Source organism: Notolepis coatsorum, assembly GCF_963971535.1.
Source record: "Notolepis coatsorum genome assembly, chromosome: 3".
Lineage (NCBI taxonomy): Eukaryota > Metazoa > Chordata > Actinopteri > Aulopiformes > Paralepididae > Notolepis > Notolepis coatsorum.
This window is the reverse complement of record NC_140167.1, coordinates 82,513,557-82,534,962: the sequence shown is the minus strand read 5'-3', so window position 1 is coordinate 82,534,962 and position 21,406 is coordinate 82,513,557. Positions and strand designations below refer to the sequence as shown.

Sequence of the window (21,406 nt, the reverse complement as noted above, 5' to 3'; positions counted from 1 at the left end):
CTTGGTGCCAAGCTGCCATACCCCTCAGACCCAGTTCAAACGTACCGCTCCACATGTACGAACAAGTCCTAGTTCCGCGTAGGAATCTGACTACCGCACCACTAATGGGACTATTTGTTCATAGTGCGTATATATACTGCGCTACTAAAGTAGGACTTTCTTTTCAGTCCAGTTTCTTACCCTCCAATAGAGTCACAGACGTAAAGCCTCCCCGCGACGCCACGTGTGGGAGTAAGGCCAAGTTCGCCTACCATCGGTATTGAGACATTGTGTATATTAATATTTGAATAGTCATATTTGGCACTATATCGTCGAGTTGGACGTAGTCTATTAAGCTAATAATAGTCTGTTAATATATAGTGCTTCGTGCGGTGAGAATACTACCGTAGTCAGTACCCCATCGTTTCGGGCAGAGAACTGGCTGCTTATCCAGGGTGGTTGACCCCACGTGAAGCTGCACCCGAGGAGCCCCAGAGCCGACGAGCGAGTGGACCTGTATACCGGATTATTCTACCGACGACAGCCCGCCTTCCCAGGCACGGATTATGCTTTGTATACTTTGATTATTCCATGGATAAAGACCCCCGACACTGCCGTGTGTTGGAACCCCCCCCCCTGGAGAGGACGCAAGGTGAGGAGACGCTCTGCAAGACGAGGTCGCTTCACGTCTCTCCTCCGTGGACCGGATGACGCCGGCCCACAAAGAGTCCACCTGCTTTCATCTGTGGTCCAAGGATCGCCGGCGCATTGAACGGCACTACAGTGGGTTCACCTGGGATACCCTTGGCCGGATGAGGCAGCCGGATTCTACCCCCCCCCCCCCCTCCTACTCCTGTCGGCTTACAAGCGACCGGATTAACCCCCCCTAGTGTGTCCAGTATATAATCATTAAAGTATCATTGCTGTTATTCCTTAAACTATTCCAGGTCGTATATGTACCACCTGCGCCTTCAGAGATTGGACATTCTCTATTGATATACCGACGAATACTCTTGCCATAAAAGTGCATACTAATTTCCATTCATAAATGTGATTGATTTGATTAAGTGCTTGCTCTACACACCATCGCTGTGTAGAAATAAAGACCTATTTCTAATTCGTACATTTGTGTTGGATCCGTTTCATCTACGTGACAGTGTTCATCATAATATATTTATGCCGTGTACTGGGTGGCCGAATATTAAGTACAAAGGTAGTGGTAGTAAGTATCATATCTAGTAATACAGTCAGGGAATTGTACCCCTCAGTTACAGAGTCGTTATTAGTTTATTTTGGTTCATGTGAGGTTCACACGTGTGTGTGTGTGTGTGTGTGTGTGTGTGTGTGTGTGTGTGTGTGTGTGTGTGTGTGTGTGTGTGTGTGTGTGTGTGTGTGTGTGTGTGTGTGTGTGTGTGTGTGACGGAAGAGATGACAGGCTAGCGGGATGTAGCGTAGCTCCACCTGTTAACATGACTGCTACTAAGCATGATTTACCAGCGTAGCTCCACCTGTTAACATGACTGCTGCTAAGCATGATTTACCAGCGTGGCGTAGCTCCACCTGTTAACATGACTGCTGCTAAGCATGATTTACCAGCGTGGCGTAGCTCCACCTGTTAACATGACTGCTGCTAAGCATGATTTACCAGCGTGGCGTAGCTCCACCTGTTAACATGACTGCTGCTAAGCATGATTTACCAGCGTAGCTCCACCTGTTAACATGACTGCTGCTAAGCATGATTTACCAGCGTAGCGTAGCTCCACTTGTGTCACGTTACTTGTTGCTCTGCTGGGAACGACCCTTCATCACTGCATTGTTTATAAGACATGGTTTAATCCAAACGTTTGTTTTGAAACTTTATATAATGAAATGAGACATTCCGGGGACGTCTGGTCATGCGCTATTCTAACATTTTGCATGTGGGAGTGATCCAGGGATGTACACGGCAGCCTCCCAGCTGGATGTCAGAGCTACGGGGTGGTTAGGGTCTAAAAGGGTCATGCAATTAATTGTGCAAATAATGTTTCAAATTAATTGAAATGCATTAATACTGACAACCCTACTATCTACTATTATTATTACTATACAATTTAAAACCATTGAAATGGTTTAATATTTAATCCTGTTTCAGCAGTAATTAGCCTAATTTTAACATTATAGACTGACTTCATTATAACAGACATGGAGCGACAACTTCAATCCCTCGTCTTCACTGATAACAACATGGCATGACCTCAGGACGACTTCAATCCCCCGTCTTCACTGATAACTAACATGGCATGACCTCAGGACAGTGGCGGCTCTACCACTAGGGGCGCTCGGGCGCCGCCCCCCCTCAGCTCCTACCCTGGTTATATGACAGAACAAGAAAAATAAGTTTTTAGTTTTTAGTTTTATAGCCCTATAAATAATATAAACATGTTTAAAATTAATAATATTTACTCATTTTAAGTATGTTTGTGTTTCCAATGCACAATATAACGTTATTATCGCAATTAAAAAACACTCGTTTTCCAAAGCAGGAAGTGACATCACGTTTTTTTTTATTTATTTTTTATTTTTTCGTATTTCTCGGCCCGGGCTATACGCGATAGCGCTCTGAGTGCGCGTCACAGTTTGATCGCTGTATCCGTCACAGCCAATCAGTGCATAACGCGTTGTGCGTTGAAATATGACTATTATGTTGGAATCCGAGCGCGATTTGAAGCGGTCTAGCCAGTAGCGTCAAGAATATCTGTAGCCGCATTTCGCGGAGACGCTCTCTTATTGGCCGACACCAGTATTTTTTTCCGTAGCCGAATTTCACAGAGACGATCTCTGATTGGCCGAATACAATTTCTAGGTTATTATTCCTAGGTTGGTCGGCGGAGAATAGATAGAAGTTGTGTTGTTGTGAGAATGATGCAGGCAGCTGTTTGTCTTAGACGAGCGTACCGTGACTGCAAGTTCTTTAGACTGTTAAGCTTAGGCACTCTTTCAAAGTTGGTTAAGGTTAGAGTTTGTCTTAGAGCATGGCGATAGAACGCCAGGTAGTTTGCAGGCTGTTCGAGGCGGAAATGGACAAAGACACAGCTCTTCACTCACACAGCTTGTTGGCTAACAACAAGCTATATGGATGCAGACAATATGGATGGGCATCAACACAGGCTGGATGGACAATGCCATGGAGTGGATATACTTTATCAACAAGCCAACAACAAGGTAGATTAGCGATCTTAACTCTAGTTTAATACATGATACGTTGTCTACTGATGCCGCATAATGTTGTAACGTTACAGCTACTGCTAGCTGTTAGCTCCGTTATCTTAGCTGGCCACTTTTATAATTACTTCATGGAAACGGAGTAACGTTAACGTTTAAACGTTATGTCGAGGTCATACAATACTACAGTCGACATAAGGTTAACGTTACCCCGTTTCCATGAAGTGTTTAAATAGCAGCAATCTTGTTGAAAATGTAACTTTACTAAAATGCTCTCGCTCTCGCTCTCGCTCTCTCTCTCTCTCTCTAATTTCGCCGCATGTGGGACATAACCACTCAGACAATGAATGGTAACTTGTTTAAAATAACGAGCTTTACAAATGTGTTTATTATTGAATGGATCTGACATCATCTGAGAGAGAGAGAGAGAGCGAGAGAGAGAGAGCGAGAGAGAGAGAGAGAGAGAGAGAGCTGTGCGTGTTTGTGTTGGGCTTTTTTTACCAAACATTTGCAAAATGTTTGGTATAGCGCCCCTAGTGGCGAAGTACCCAGCGGCCGCCACTGCCTCAGGACGACTTCAATCCCCCGTCTTCACTGATAACAAACATGGCATGACCTCAGGACGACTAATGGTTTCTCAATTACACTGGTTTTTCAATTACGCCCATATGGCAGAATAAAAGGCTACAGTATTTAAACTGTGCAAAGCAGAGTTCTAGACTGCTGCATATACAGTACAACCTTTTTTGGTGTTGTGCGAGTTCATATCCATATATATATATATATTAAAAATAATTCAATTGCCTATATTTATTTGATCATATAATATAACCGATAGGGCATACAGACCCTCATATGAACCTTTACTTACACTGTTTATTTTTACTCACATTTTTATATTCCGATTTAATGTTATTGTTTGCACTGTTTATTTTCCCCATATTTTTATATTCAGATGACCTTTTATTGCCTATAATCATGTTTTTCTACTATTACCCTGCCCATACCTATAGCCCCCCTCCCCCGTGCTGCTACGATGCCCACATTTTCCCAAGGGGATCAATAAATCTTAGTGATGCACGATATATCGGCCCATATGGCAGTTTTTTTACACATCGGTATCGGTCCGATATCAAGATAGTGCTGATATGGGCCGATATTTTTTTTTTTTCATTTTTTTTATGTTTAATTTAAATTTTTTTAAATTTTTTTTTTCTTTTTACATGTTTTGGCCTTAAATAGTTTCAAAATATCAGTCATTTCTGAAAATAAGTTACAAAAGTAAAATAATTATGTGTTTTGGAAAATAAAGTGTTTTCTATACAGAGATATCGACATCGGTAAATATCGGTATCGGCCAGAACAGCAATATTAATATCGGTTATCGGTATCGGCCACAATTTTCACATCGGTGCATCACTAATAAATCTGATTCACAAACACATACAACACAACTGACTCTCTTACTGACTCTAACAGGGCAGCTTGGACCGGGCCTCAGGGTGGATGTGTCTCTGGTTCTAACAGGGCAGCTTGGACCGGGCCTCAGGCTGGATGTGTCTCTGGTTCTAACAGGGCAGCTTGGACCGGGCCTCAGGCTGGATGTGTCTCTGGTTCTAACAGGGCAGCTTGGACCGGGCCTCAGGCTGGATGTGTGTCTGGTTCTAACAGGGCAGCTTGGACCGGGCCTCAGGCTGGATGATGTGTCTCTGGTTCTAACAGGGCAGCTTGGACCGGGCCTCAGGCTGGAGGATGTGTCTCTGGTTCTAACAGGGCAGCTTGGACCGGGCCTCAGGCTGGAGGATGTGTCTCTGGTTCTAACAGGGCAGCTTGGACCGGGCCTCAGGCTGGAGGATGTGTCTCTGGTTCTAACAGGGCAGCTTGGACCGGGCCTCAGGGTGGATGTGTCTCTGGTTCTAACAGGGCAGCTTGGACCGGGCCTCAGGCTGGATGTGTGTCTGGTTCTAACAGGGCAGCTTGGACCGGGCCTCAGGCTGGATGTGTGTCTGGTTCTAACAGGGCAGCTTGGACCGGGCCTCAGGCTGGATGTGTGTGTCTGGTTCTAACAGGGCAGCTTGGACCGGGCCTCAGGATGGATGTGTCTCTGGTTCTAACAGGGCAGCTTGGACCGGGCCTCAGGCTGGATGTGTCTCTGGTTCTAACAGGGCAGCTTGGACCGGGCCTCAGGGTGGAGGATGTGTGTCTGGTTCTAACAGGGCAGCTTGGACCGGGCCTCAGGCTGGATGTGTGTCTGGTTCTAACAGGGCAGCTTGGACCGGGCTTCAGGCTGGATGTGTGTCTGGTTCTAACAGGGCAGCTTGGACCGGGCCTCAGGCTGGATGTGTGTCTGGTTCTAACTAGGGATGCACGATAATTATCGGGCCGATATCAGCAATTATGACTAGAGCTGCCGCGGTATTGATGTTTTCCTTACCGCACACATTTGCAAAATATTTCCTACCGCCGCGGTTATTACCGCACGCACACAAAAAATTAAAAAAAAAAAAGTTTGAATGCATTTTTTTTTTTAGTAGTAGTCTACTCTTTATAGCATATAGCCTGCCTCTAGTCTAAATGTCTATCTTTAGAGGATGACTTTGCAGCATGAATATTGTTTGGGATTCGGCAAGCACGCATTAGTTATTGAAAGTGAAACACGGATTCGAAGTTTCCCCTCTGGTCGTGCGCAGTTCACTCGGTATCGCGGGCAGGGGTGGTTACCCCTAACCCCCCCGACCCTTTCTTCTTATTATTACTATAAAGTTACTACTTTATAATAAAGGCATTCGTTTGGTGGCATTAACATTATATAGTTATACGTTCAATAACATCAGCGTATTTACCGGACCATATCAAGGCAAGCAATACTCTATTCATATCTCAGTTCCTTTCTTTGCTCAGAGCGTGCTGAGTTGTCCCATTCTGCGGTCTGTTAATAAAGTTTTCAATCAGACAAGTGTATAGAACGAAGGGCTTTTATTATAACATTCGTTGCAGACAGTAAAATCATTATGTCTCGTTTAGTACTCCTGAAGAGCGATGGTAGTCCACTCCGGCGGAGAGTTAAAGCTAACGTTATTAGCCGTGTTGTGATGAGCTGACATTCAGGACGTAAAAAACGTGTGACGCGTCTCTCTTCTGACCAATCAGTGGTCTGCAATGTTTCACGTGACTTTTCTGGTACCCAATAGGGTCGCTTGGAACCTCGATGGAGGAGTAGGGTATATCTGCAGAGCCGCAAGCCCAACGAGAGGAGGGTAATTTATTATTATTATTATAAAAAACAGCGGTGACGCGGTATTCAGCCTACTCTGCGGTGGCCGTGATGTAACAGCGATACCGCGGTAATGCGGTAATCGCGGCAGCTCTAATTCTGACGTCATCCCGATAAACCCGATAACGTTATTAATAGCTCCGATAATATATAATAAATTTTTTGGTTAAAAGAAATCCGTTGTGGGTGGATTTGGATGAAGGGCGCTTGTTTTCATTATAGCCTCCTCCCGTTTTGCCAGTACTGTGGTATGACTGACAGCGTGTGGTTTAGGAACAGGGAGTTTTACACAAATCCAGCGCTCCCTTTCTTGGCTGTGACGTAGTCACGTTACATTCGGAGGCAGACAGTCGATCTGCCAATTACGTCCCTCCGCTTGCACCCACCTCTTCTTCTTACCACCAATCAGAAGCTCTCGTTCGTTTATTTACCTCCGGATTGTCGGCCATTATTCTACTCGGAGCTATAACGTTAGCTGCTCCCCGCCAGCCACATTGACAAGTACCAGCGCTTATACATTACTGGCAAATGTCTTGTTGCACTTGTGGCAACGAGCGTTGTCAGCATCGACTTTAGTAAAATAGACCCAGACTTTTTTTGAGGAATTTTAACGTCGCAAACTAATCTTGTTGGCCGTTTTCTATCTCTCCTCCCTCGGTCTCTCTCTGCCTGCGCGAGCAGGCTGTGCTCTTACACACACTCACTCACACACACACACACACACACGCACACACGCACACACGGGTGCTGTCGAGAGCAGAGCTGTCTGTACTCGGCAGCACCTGTGTGTGTGTGTGTGTGTGAGTGAGTGTGTGTAAGAGCACAGCCCGCTCGCGCAGGCAGAGAGAGACCGAAGGAGGAGAGATAGAAAACGGCCAACAAGATTAGTTTGCGACGTTTAAATTCCTCAAAAAAAAAAACTCCATAATTTCTCGAGTACCGATAGCAGTACCGATGACGTCGGAGCTTATAAATACTAAAAAAAAAAAAAAAAAATGTGATTAAAAAAAATATATATATATACATTAAAAAAAAAATTATAATACAATAAATATCGGTTATCGATATCGGTTATCGGCTTGAGGAGCATAAAGTTATCGGCATCGGTGTCAAAAAATCAATATCGTGCATCCCTAGTTCAGACCGGGCCTCAGGCTGGAGGATGTGTGTCTGGTTCTAACAGGGCAGCTTGGACCGGGCCTCAGGCTGGATGTGTGTCTGGTTCTAACAGGGCAGCTTGGACCGGGCCTCAGGCTGGAGGATGTGTGTCTGGTTCTAACAGGGCAGCTTGGACCGGGCCTCAGGGTGGAGGATGTGTCTCTGGTTCTAACAGGGCAGCTTGGACCGGGCCTCAGGCTGGATGTGTGTCTGGTTCTACCAGGGAAGCTTGGACCGAGCCTCAGGGTGGAGGATGTGTGTCTGGTTCTAACAGGGCAGCTTGGACCGGGCCTCAGGCTGGAGGATGTGTCTGGTTCTAACAGGGCAGCTTGGACCGGGCCTCAGTGGAGGATGTGTGTCTGGTTCTAACAGGGCAGCTTGGACCGGGCCTCAGGCTGGATGTGTCTCTGGTTCTAACAGGGCAGCTTGGACTGGGCCTCAGGCTGGATGTGTGTGTCTCTGGTTCTAACAGGGCAGCTTGGACCGGGCCTCAGGCTGGAGGATGTGTGTCTGGTTCTAACAGGGCAGCTTGGACCGGGCCTCAGGCTGGAGGATGTGTGTCTGGTTCTAACAGGGCAGCTTGGACCGGGCCTCAGGCTGGATGTGTGTGTCTCTGGTTCTAACAGGGCAGCTTGGACCGGGCCTCAGGGTGGATGTGTGTCTGGTTCTAACAGGGCAGCTTGGACCGGGCCTCAGGCTGGATGTGTCTCTGGTTCTAACAGGGCAGCTTGGACCGGGCCTCAGGCTGGATGTGTCTCTGGTTCTAACAGGGCAGCTTGGACCGGGCCTCAGGCTGGATGTGTGTCTGGTTCTAACAGGGCAGCTTGGACCGGGCCTCAGGCTGGATGTGTGTCTGGTTCTAACAGGGCAGCTTGGACCGGGCCTCAGGCTGGATACACACACATGGCGACCGTCGGTTGTGTGATAGTAAAGGGTTAACCTTCTGTCGTGTGGCAAGTCAAGTCAAGAGTCAAGTCAAGAGTTTTAATTGTCACGGCATACAGGTATACAATGAAATGCGGGTGGTCTTGCCCGCAACGATGTGCAATACAGTGGTACATATAATAGAATCAAAAGAAGAAAACAACATTGTGCAGTAACAGGTAGCAGGTAACATGGAGTGACAAAAATTTTCTCGGTATCTGTACATAGTTATTTACAGAGCATGTGGGACATGCTAGTTAGCTTTGGTAGTGCAATACACTGTTCCTGTTATTCTAATTTAAAGTGTCCTTTCCTTTGGCCATAAGTGTGCGTGTGTGCGACATGAGTGTGTGCCCGCTCATGTTAAAGTGTTAAGTGGCTGCTCGTGTGTGAGCGTGCACAGTGTGCGTGTCGTGTGTGTGTTCATGTGTGCTTGTGTGTGGACAGTTCAATGTTCTGAGCACTCAATGTTCATTGTTCATGGCTCTGATGGCCTGGGGGAAGAAGCTGAGCCTAAGCCGCTCTGTCCTAGTAGCTGGGGTTCGCAGGCGTCTGCCTGACCTCAGCAGCTGAAACAGGCTGTTATTGGGGTGGTGAGGGTCTTTCATTATCCTGCAGGCTCTGGATTTGCACCTCTTGTTGTATAGAACCTGCAGGGGGGGTAGTGCAATACCCGTGGTACGCTCGGCTGAGCGCACCACTCTCTGTAGGGCCTTCTTGTCCTGTGCCGTGCTGTTTCCATACCAGGCAGTGATGTTTCCGGTCAGGATGCTCTCTACAGCTCCTGAGTAGAAGGACTGGAGTATCTTCCCCGATACTCTGAACTTCCTTAACTGTCTCAGGTGGTAGAGACGCTGTTTCGCCTTCTTTACTACTGTTTCTATGTGTGTTGACCATGTCAGGTCCTCTGAGATGTGGACCCCCAGGTACTTGAAGCTGCTCACCCTTTCCACGGTAGCCCCGTTTATCATCAGTGGTGTGTGTGTCTCCTGCTGTCCTCTCCTATAATCCACGATCAGCTCCTTGGTTTTGCCAATGTTCAGGAGCAGGCTGTTGTCCTGGCACCAGCGTTCCAGTACCTCAACCTCCTCCCGGTAGGCCTTCTCGTCGTTGTCCGAGATCAGCCCCACCACCACTGTGTCATCTGCGAACTTCACTATGGAGTTGGAGCTGAACTTGGCCACACAGTCGTGTGTGTAGAGTGAGTACAGCAGGGGGCTCAGAACACAGCCCTGGGGGGACCCGATGCTCAGGGTGATGGTGTTGGAGGTCTGACCCCCCACCCTGACCGCCTGGGGTCTTTCGCTCAGAAAGTCCAGTACCCAGGCGCTCAGGGCGGAGCTCAGACCTAGCTCGATCAGCTTGTCCACCAGTCTGGTGGGGACTATGGTGTTGAACGCTGAGCTGTAGTCAATGAACAACAGTCTCACATAGCCCCCCTTCTGACGGTCAAGGTGCGAGAGGGTGCTGTGCAGTACCTGGGAGACCGCGTCGTCGGTGGACCTGTTTGTCCTGTATGCAAATTGCATAGGGTCCATATCACTGGGCAGTGAAAGGGTTAATGTAGCGGGTTAGCATGATGGATCTACCGCTCCGCAGCCGTGTGTGTGTGCGTGCGTGCGCCCACAAATGCTTACACATTGATCCCAGTAATACACATACAAAACTGATTGTTTATATATATATTTTTATATATATATATTTCAGAAATATACAACTGCAACTGTCACCCAGCCTTTTAACTGTAATGTGACTGTACTGCTTCATGTATGCTCCTTTGTAATTGTATTTGGTTGTTTGTTTGATGTGTGTTTTAATGATGCCCCCTACCTCTGTGATCGTCTGATGCATCGTCTGTCTCTTTTCTATTTTATTTTATTTCATAGATCTTGTCCCCTTTCCCTGTTGCCCTTCAGGGGGCGCTCTTGTCCTCTCGCCAGTTTGTTCTTGACCTGCCTGGTTAAATAAAGGTTAAATAATAATAATAAAAAAATACAATACAATTAACTGTGTGTGTGTGTTCCCGCGTGTGTGTGTTCCAGTTGGCCAAGAAGATCCGTGAGAAGTTCAACCGTTACCTGGACGTGGTGAACCGGAACAAGCAGGTGGTGGAGGCGTCCTACACGGCCCACCTCACCTCCCCTCTGACCGCCATCCAGGACTGCTGTGCCATCCCTGCCTCCATGATGGAGTGAGTACCTCTCTGCCTTTACACACACACACACCCTGCCTTTACTGTACATACCCTTGACTCCACACTTTCATTTCACTCCCACATCAAATCCGTCACCAAGTCTGCCTTCTACCACCTCAGGAACATCTCCCGTCTCCGACCCTCACTCTCAGACTCTGTGGCTGAGACCCTGATCCACTCATTCGTCACCTCCCGGTTGGACTACTGTAATGGAGTCCTGTTCGGGGTACCCAGCAAAGCCCTGGACAGGCTCCAGTATGTTCAGAACTCAGCTGCCAGGGTTCTCACTCACACCAACGTACAGTTTAGTTTAGTTTAGTTTAGTTCCACTCCTCAGTGCCCCCAAAGCAGGGTTCAGGGTTTATTTCAGGTCTTGTACAGACTGGAGCGCAGCGTCGTTGACTTTACATCACGTTCAGGGTTTCCATTAGCCGGTAATTGCCTTCTTTTTTTTACCGGCAAAATCTGTTGAAGTCCGACACATTTACAGTAAATCGGTCATAATGTCCAGTGAAAATATTTCCCTCTTATTTTAATTTGACTGAATTTCCCCAAGGGGATCAATAAAGGAATATCTTATTAGGCTTGGGCGGTATCATTTTTTTCATACCTTGATGACCTAATACCCCGGTATACGGTATATGACGGTATGACTTTCATTTTCATCAGCGGGGGGGGGGGGGGGTAAACAAATCACGGAGATGGCCAGTTAGCCCGCAGCATCCGAGTGCTACTATCGTTAGCTCTCAGAATGGTAGCCAGAAGCCCACAGCATCCTAGTAATACTATCGTTAGCTCTCAGAAGGTAGCCAGAAGCCTGCAGCATCCTAGTACTACTATCGTTAGCTCTCAGAATGGTAGCCAGTTCGCCTGCAGCACCGTAGTACTAGTAACGTTAGTATTGTGTATTCAAAAATGCACCGGACTGCGACGTAACGTTTTACCGTTTATTTGCTTGCTCCACCAGTGCACAGCAACACACACTCTCGTTACCACAACGCTTTACGGTATTCTCACAGCACTGTCGCAACATTACCGTAAAGCGTGAACACCTTGTGATCCACATACACAACAGTTAGCTCTCAGAATAGCCAGTTAGCCCGCAGCAACGGTAAGCGTGTCTCATTTAATTTCCACCACTGAAGCGGGGTTTCCCCTATCGTTTGCGTCCTCCTGTGTGTAGACAACCAGCTCTGCGGCTCGCTCCACTAGTGAGAACTGGTCTCGCCCTCTGCTGGCGCGTGTGTGCACTACAACCAACCACTGTCAAAACTCCGTTTCAGTGTAATATAAACTGAAACGCATCTGTGATTTTGACGGTATTGATTTTCAGTCGGGATTTCTAAATACCCTGGTATACCGTAATACCGTCAAACCGCCCAAGCCTATATCTTATCTTATCTTATTTGGTTACAGAGTAACGTATGTCCACTAAAAGTGGTTGTTTTTGCCACTGAAACAGGAATCTAGCAAACAGATGTCTCGTTCTGAGATCCCTCGAGGTGTGTGTGTGTGTGTGTGTGTTTACATTGAGATGCACCTGGATTCGTGAGATGTGTGTGTGCGTGTGTGTGTGTGTGTGTGAACCAGGAAAACGAACGAGGACTGGAGTAAAGTTTTTGTTGCATTGGAATATCTTACTGACACGCTGAAGTTGTGGCTAACTGAGTTTACATGGCGGTAATGTAACGTTAATTATTACAAATGCTAACTGTGACTGTTTTGATGAAGCATCAGGTATAACGTTATTGCAATAAGCTCAATAAACACAAATAATATTTGATCCTGAAGTTATCCCATTTGAAATGTTGACACCTGGACCGGCACCGGTTCTTTCTAGTGGAAACCCTGGTTACTTTTGCGGCTAACTAGAGCTGCAGGTGTCCAGTATGAAGGAACAGCATTGGTACCGTGTCGAGGAAGCACTCCACCGATCCACAACATCATGGAGAAGCAGGAACACTAGGTAGAGGGTTCCAAGATTCTGCGCTTACCCTTCAAGGACTTCTTCTGGTGGCTTCTGGTTTACAGTCACCTTCAATTCCTTACCCTTGAGTGCCCCTGGCTTCTTCAGTACATGGTGATGAGAGTATTCCTGGCTTCTTCAGTACATGGTGATGAGAGTATTCCTGGCTTCTTCAGTACATGGTGATGAGAGTATTCCTGGCTTCTTCAGTACATGGTGATGTAGGGCTGGGCGATATGGAAAAAAATCATATCGCGATAACGATATGATAATTTTATTTTATTTCTCGATATCGATAATTATCGAATTGTTATAAGTATACAAAACATTTTTTTTTTTTTTTTTTTTTTTTTTAACAACAGATGTATGTTTATTTTGCAGCAATTCTTTGTCATTGCCGCCATCTTTAGTGTTACATCCCCTCACACTCCAGTTCTCAGGCTGCAGCTGGTTTAAAAGCTAAAGTAAACCGGCTTCTCTGCTGGCTGTGGCTCCAGAGGAGTTGAACAGTTCTGGCTCTGCTAGTTTATTTTCGATCTTTTGGCGCTTTTTTGGTGGACAAACCACCGCACATGTGCACCGTGACTCGTGACTGGAGTCTAGCTCTGCTAGCACACATAGCTTACTGTGTACAGACGGTTTCAAAATGTATTTTAAATTAGAAAGCAAACAAAATAAATGGACAAGAGAAAAAGAAATCTGAATTTGGTCAGTATTGTCATTTGGACAAGCAAAGCCATTACTTTAAGTTGCAGGCAAGAAAGACAAGTCTGTCCACTGTCTCTGGTTTTAAAACTGCCCTGTTGCAGGTAAAAAAAAATAAAACGATTTTTCGATTTTTTTTTTTATTTCGATATTCGATATCGATTATTAAAATATATCGCGATATTTATCGTTATCGTTATATCGCCCAGCCCTATGGTGATGAGAGTATTCCTGGCTTCTTCGGTACAGGGTGATGAGAGTATTCCTGGCTTCTTCGGTACAGGGTGATGAGAGTATTCCTGGCTTCTTCGGTACATGGTGATGAGAGTATTCCTGGCTTCTTCAGTACATGGTGATGAGAGTATTCCTGGCTTCTCCAGTACATGGTGATGAGAGTATTCCTGGCTTCTTCAGTACATGGTGATGAGAGTATTCCTGGCTTCTTCAGTACATGGTGATGAGAGTATTCCTGGCTTCTTCAGTACATGGTGATGAGAGTATTCCTGGCTTCTTCAGTACATGGTGATGAGAGTATTCCTGGCTTCTTCAGTACAGGGTGATGAGAGTACCCCTGGCTTCTTCAGTACAGGGTGATGAGAGTATTCCTGGCTTCTTCGGTACATGGTGATGAGAGTATTCCTGGCTTCTTCGGTACATGGTTTTCAAGATTTTTCAAGTTTTATTTGTCACATACATACCAGGGCATACAGTGAAATGCAGGTGACCATGCCCGCTTCGATTGTGCAATAATACTAATAATAAAATAGACGTAAAAAAAAAAAACAGGTAATAAAATATACATAAAAGGGCATGATAAAATAGACATGCTAAATTCCTGAGATTGTTAGCCACGGGTTTAAGGCACTGGGTCCTATGTGCGCTACTATACAATATACAGTTTTAACTCTATATCCCTATGCTATACTTGCTATATCTAAACTATACTATACAAGAAGAACCACATTGGTTCTTTCCTTATAGTGACCTTTATTTTTCTCGTTCCTTTAAAGTGTCCTTTCCATTTTGTTTTAAAGTGACCGTTTGTGTGTGAGCGATTGCAGTATATGTATGTGTGTGTGTGTGTGTGTGTGTGTGTGTGTGTGTGTGTGTGTATGTATGTGTGTGCTCATATGTACTTGTGTGTGGAGAGTTCAGTGTTCAGTGTTCTGACGGCCTGGGGGAAGAAGCTGAGCCGTAGTCTCTCCGTTCTCGTTGCGTGTGTTGAGGTGATGAGAGTACTGGCTTCTTCAGTACACAGGGTGATGAGTACTGGCTACCTCGTCCATTTATGCCTTGCACTATATAGTATTGTATATTAGTACACTGCACAGTATTGTATATTGTATGGTAACTACGTCTACGAACATTGTACATATGTCTAAACTGAACACTGTGACCTCTTTTTTTACTTCTAATTTTTACTATGTTTTTATTTCATACTTACCTTGTCATGCACAGTCTCTGGAGCGCAACAGTAAGAAGCATTTTGTACAAAAGTATTCTGTACTTCTGTATGACAACTATTAAAGAAACTTGAAACTTGAAACTTCAGTACACAGGGTGATGATGAGAGTACTGGCTTCTTCAGTACACAGGGTGATGAGAGTACTGGCTTCTTCAGTACACAGGGTGATGATGAGAGTACTGGCTTCTTCAGTACACAGGGTGATGAGAGTACTGGCTTCTTCAGTACACAGGGTGATGAGAGTACTGGCTTCTTCAGTACACAGGGTGATGAGAGTACTGGCTTCTTCAGTACACAGGGTGATGAGAGTACTGGCTTCTTCAGTACACAGGGTGATGAGAGTACTGGCTTCTTCAGTACACAGGGTGATGAGAGTATTCCTGTGTACTATGTACAGTATATATCCTGCTGCTGTTGTTGTTGTGAATATGGCCTCATGGGCTACTTAAAAAAACATAATAAACGTACAATGACTGATGCTAACTGACTGATATATTGTATCTCTACTCCTAATACACACATCTACCCGACAGACACAAAGTCATATGGTCACACACACACACACACACACACACACACACACACACACACACACACACACACACACACACACACACACACACACACACACACACACACACACACACACACGCAAATGCACACACACACACACACACACACGCAAATGCACACACACACACATGCACACACACACGCACGGAGGCACTCACACTCTCCTCAGAATAAATTAGGTGACAGCAGGTGGTATAGAGATTCTCTCTCTCTCTTTGAAGCCATTTCCCGCTGTGTCCACCTGCAAAGACTACACAGCACTTTCTATGCATTACACACGCGCACGCACACACACACACGCACACAAGTCATTAATGAAGTAATTACCCCCTCCCTTGTATTCAACTCTATGTTGATAATTTAATCCTCGTTACTGCTGTGTTGCATAAATGAAACCATTTTCATTCAGTGAGTTAATATAGCGGATGCCTCTGATCAGACAGTCTGACCAGGAGTCCAAGGAGAGGAGAGGAGAGGAGAGGAGAGGAGAGGAGAGGAGAGGAGAGGAGAGGAGAGGGGGCAGAGGAGTGGTAGAGGAGTGGTAGAGAAGAGGAGAGGAGAGGTAGAGAAGAGGTAGAGGAGAGGAGTGGTAGAGGAGAGAAGAGGTAGAGGAGAGGAGTGGTAGAGAAGAGGAGAGGAGAGGGGGCAGAGGGAAAGGAGAGGAGAGGTAGACGAGGGGTAGAGGAGAGAAGAAAAGAGGAGGGGGAGAGGGAGAGGAGAGGGAGAGGAGGAGGAGGACAGGAGAGGGATCTGATATCATGATTCAAAGCTGGGATTCAAACCCATGCAGTCGCCGGAAATAATGTGGAGCCTCCAGGACGTCGGATGTAAACCTCCCAGAATGTGTGGCGAGGCGAGGCCTGTTTTCCAGCCCGTCAGAATGAGAGGGGAGTGACCTCTGCCGCTCCGCTCCCACGCCTTTCAGATCCAGCCTTTGCTGATAATTACCTATGGAATTGAAATGCCTTGCTCAAGGGCACTTGGACAGTAACAGCTGAGGAACAGAGAGCAGATGTTCCCAGCCGGTCCGGGATCTGGGGTTTAGTTTTCGCTCTTCCAACATGTAACCATTGGCAACCACTTTTTTTTGTATCCACTTTTTCTCCCCATTTAAAATGTTTCTCCCATCCCAATTTCGTATTTCCAATTCTTCCCTCCCCTGTCTTGAACGTTGCTAGACTATGCCTCCCACTGGTCGGCTGTAGTGAGGATAGAAGCCTTGCATCACGTGTCCCCTCCGGTACACGAGGAGGCAGCCTGTCGCATCTTTTCATCGCAGCAGCTCGAACGCTGTGGCGAGGAGTAACGCGTGGGAGGCTCACGCTGCCCCCGCCGCACCGGCGTCACCAAACCGACCTGTAGGAGTCGCTGTCCATAACGTCCAATCCCCACCCACCGGCTTTCCCACCCTCTAACACACTGCGTGTGTGTCACGCCCCCCGCTCCCACTGGCCCGCACCCGAGACCACCTATTTCATCGGTCCAGGTTCAGCGCCCCCGGGGACGAATCAGCGGGGGGCGGGGACGGGGGGGGGGAGCGTTCTCACTCAGACAGACACACCCTTTTCTGGTTTGACCCGCCGCTGATTCGACCCCGAATGGTGAGTGAGAAAGGCCCCTCTCTCTGCCTGGGACACGACTCACAAAAACACCATCATATTCACTTGCAAAGTCGCCCCGTGATCCATTTAGCGTTCCTGGCTACAGGTTAAGATAAAAAGCAGGGTCATTCAAATTGGGTGAAATGTATTATTATTATTATTCTTTCCCTATATAGATAGAGGAAAGGGAGAGAGAGAGCGCTGCTTTCAACTCCAATCTTCACAGAAGCAGCTGTTTCCATCTCCTTCTCTCTCTCTCTCCCCTCTCCTCTCTCTCCCTCCCCCCCTCTCTTCCTGTGTGTGTGTGTGTGTGTGTGTGTGTGTGTGTGTGTGTGTGTGTGTGTGTGTGTGTGTGTGTGTGTGTGTGTGTGTGTGTGTGTGTGTGTGTGTGTGTGTGTGTGTGTGTGTGTGTGTGTGTGTGTGTGTGTGTGTGTGTGTGTGTGTGTGTGTGTGTGTGTGTGTGTGTGTGTGTGTGTGTGTTCAACCGTATCGGTTCAAATGTGAACGGTACCCATCCCTACCGTCTACCATTTAACTTGGTTCGTGGAGCCGTATTCACCCGAACCGCGGGTTTATTAGCTACGATATTAGATTGAATCAGAATCAGAATCAGAAAGGTTTTTATTGGCAAGTAGTTTTCACATACAAGGAATTTGATTTGGTTGTTTTTGGTGCAACATTAACGGACAGACAATTATGTTAGAATAAAAAATAAAAAGGTGGAATAAAATACAATGGAATATAAACTAAATTAACATAGCAGCACAATAGAAAATAATTATAAAATACAAATAAAAATGGGAATAGGCCAGGGCTGTACAACTGTGCACTATTTGGTCAAGTATAAACACTAATTAGAATACAAATAACAATACAGTGTTGAATATTTACAGGATGGAATATTTTGCAGGGCTCTGCAATTGAGCAGTAATGTGTTTGTCGATTGGTATATGTGGCAACATCTGGTTAATGACCATTATACCACTGTTTAAACCACAAATTGCCAGTGGCTGGAATACATAGTGCCAAAATATCAAGACAAACTACTTGGTCTAAATAACCCACCTGACCTACTACAACACCTTTTATCACTGCTCTGCTCTAATTGGTCTAAATAACCCACCTGACCTACTACAACACCTTTTATCACGGCTCTGCTCTAATAGGTCTAAATAACCCACCTGACTTACTACAACACCTTTTATCTCTGCTCTTCTGTCCTTCACTAGTATGTACTTCTCTAACCAGAGAAGACTAGGTTTGTTGTAGTAACATGTCTGATAAGATTGTAGTATAATAGCAACGTTACACTCAAGGTCATGCTGCCGTACAGCCAGAGTTGGGGGTTCCATTCCCAGTATGGTCCATCCATTTCTAAAATGTATACAACCAGCACTGGGTCCGAGTCCACCGTTCCTCCAGGGAAGCCAGCCATGGGGGCCATTTGTCCTCAGGTTGGGGTGTCCTTCTCTGGGGCTAGAGAGCGGAGTCAGCTGCTCGTGGGGGTCTTGCCTGGGTCAGTCGGTGTAGAGAGAGATCAGGTTGTTCACAGGATATCTCTTCCGGGGCGCTAGCAGCCAGACCCCGCTGGTATGCTTTAATCACCTTCAGACCACGTGGCAGAGGCACCTGATAATACCACCGTGTGGGAGACTGGGAGGGAGTGTGTAAGGTGTCTGTGTGTGTGTGTGTGTGTGTGTGTGCGTGTGTGTGCGTGTGCTTGTGTGTGTGAGTAGGGTGTCTGTCTGTGTGTGTGTGTGTGTGTGAATGTGTTGAGGGAACATGTGTGTGTGTGAATGTGTTGAGTGAACATGTGTGTGTGTGTGAATGTGTTGAGTGAACATGCATGTGTGTGTGAGAGAATATGTATGCATATTTATCATGTCTTTTCCCCCAGTGTGTAGTTCTATTTTGGGGTGTGATCCTGCAGGTGTCTATGTCAGAAGTTAAATTGATATCCGGTTGTGGATGTGGAGAAGTGTGTCCTGCCTGGTCGTCGTGTGGTTTTCAGTGTCGTCCTTCGGATGAGACGCTAAACCGAGGTCCTGACTGAATCTCGTTTGTTAACACATTGAGTGCCAGCGACGAGAAATCTCGTGATTTCATGCCATGCGTTGAGTGCCAGGGACGAGAAATCTCGTTATTTAATCGGTATCGCTTTTATTAGCGATATCCATAAATGTTTCATCAATCTAGCCTCACGTTATCATTGGGACTGTCTATGAGCTCGAACAGGGAAAATACCGCCCCCTATCGTCTCCCGGATGGTAATGCACCCATTGGATTGGACTCAATGGAAATGCATGAAGAAGAAAAAACCCGGAATCCACATTTGACTTCTCAGGCATGTAACCGGAGACTATTGGATTAATTGTGGACACTCGGATCAGCGTGGCAAGCCCCGGTTCCGCGCAGGAATATGTCGGGCGAAATATGAATGGTACTATTTGTTCATAGCGCATATATATATGGCGCAAGTAAAGTAGAACTTTCTTTTAGTCCAGTTCTTTACCCTCCAACAGAGTGACAGACGCAAAAGCCTCCCCACGACGCACGTGTGGTGTAGTAAGGCCTACTTGGCCCAGAATAGGCATTGAGATATCGTGTAGATTAATAGTTGAATAGTCATAGTTTGGCACTATACCGTCGAGTTGGACGTATTCTATTAAGCTAATAATAGTCTATTTATGTATGGTGCATCGTTCGTTTAGAGTTCTAAAGTTATCAGTACCCCCATCGTTCCTGACGTTATCTGGACGCTTAACCAGGCTGAGCAGACCCCTAGTGGTGCTTGCATCCGAGGAGCTCCGGGCCAAGAGCGACTGGACCTGTATATTGGATTACTCTACCCGGACGACGGCGAGCCTTCCACGGCTTGGATTATGCTTTGTGTGCTTTGATTATTCCATGGATAAAGGCCAACACTGCGGAGTGTTGGAACTACCCCCCGGAGAGGACTCCAGGTGAGACGGCGCTCGACACCAGTGAGGTCGCCTCACGTCTCTCCGTTGTGGACCGGCAGCTACCGTCCACAGAGGGTCCAGCTGTATTCGTCTGCGGTCCGAGGTTCTGTGGGCACCGTGTCCAAGACTTTGGATTCTCCCAAGACACCGTCGGCCAGATGGGATACCGCCAGCGGCTTCTCTAACCCCCCCCTCCTACTGTCTTACAACCAGCGGGACCCCCCCCCCCCCCTTAGTGTATCCAGCTATAATCATCTAAGTACCATCGCTATCGTTTCCTAAATATTCCAGGTTGTATACTTACTCCCTGCGTAACCAGAGATTGGACATTCAATGTTGATTTACCTACGAATACTCATTTGCCATAAAAGTGCATATTTCATATCATAAATGTAATTAAGTGATCGTTGTATACACCTTTTGCTGTATTAAACCTTCGATTTGGTACATTTGTGTGGATTCGTTTCATCAGGTGGGAAAGTGTTCATCATACTTATATCTTGTACTGGGTGGCCAGAAGTTAAAGTACATGAGGTAGTGGTATTAAATATCATATCTAACAATACAGTCAGGGAATTGTACCCCTCAGTTACAATTGGTCCTTCGAGCCGGAGGGTAACTAGTGTAATATTAATATAGTGTTATTAATATCGAAATGGCCTATGATGAACACTCCACGAAACGATCCTCCTAACCTAGAACGCCCGCGGCGCAGACGACAGACACCTCAGTACTTAGAGGCTTACACTGTCAGTCAACTACCTAGCCTTCGACAAACGGTAAACGCGGTAAAAGTAGAAAGTAAAATTATGTCTGACCTTAACGACCAGGTTTCCCCGACCACAGAGGCCCTAGTAGGTCCTAATGTAACTGACCAAGCTCACAGTGGGGACCAGGAGGGAATTGACATGCCTTTACCCCCCGCCACTACCCAAGAAGTAGTCCCCGACCAGCCCCGGGAGGAAGACAACCCTACAGAGAGAGAACTCTGCACGGAAGAAGAGGAGGAGAGCGCCGAGGAACTAGAGCTCCAGGACTCCCCAACGAGTACCCCCAGGAGCGGCTCACGCAGGAGCGGCTCACCTCCACAACCGCCTTCCCCCAGCGAACAGGCGTTCCTCGTCAGCCTGACAGCCTCTACCGAACGCGACCGACTCCAAGCGCAGATGCTTAGCGAGCGCGAACACCTCCAAGCACAGCAACGGAGCGAAGAACAGCGCACCCGCCTGGAGATGAGACGCTTCCAGACAGAAGAGAATATGGCAAGAGACCGGGCCGACGCCCAGCGTGCCGCTGCCGGTGCCCAAAGAGACGCAGAGCGCGACAGACTACAAGCGCAACTAATAGAGCAGCTGATCAAAAGGACAACTCCCTCTCCCTCCGCCAGGGGTTCAAGGAACTCG

The 21,406-nt window shown here is 46.7% G+C and overlaps 1 protein-coding gene across 1 annotated transcript in view; it reads left to right on the top strand.

Annotated features, from left to right (window-relative positions):
* The window catches only part of cachd1 (cache domain containing 1), a 286,337-nt gene that overhangs the window by 155,982 nt on the left and 108,949 nt on the right, over positions 1-21,406 (top strand). The window contains 1 exon segment of the mRNA XM_084311268.1: positions 10,579-10,727. Within this exon segment, the coding sequence (XP_084167394.1) occupies positions 10,579-10,727 (149 nt within the window).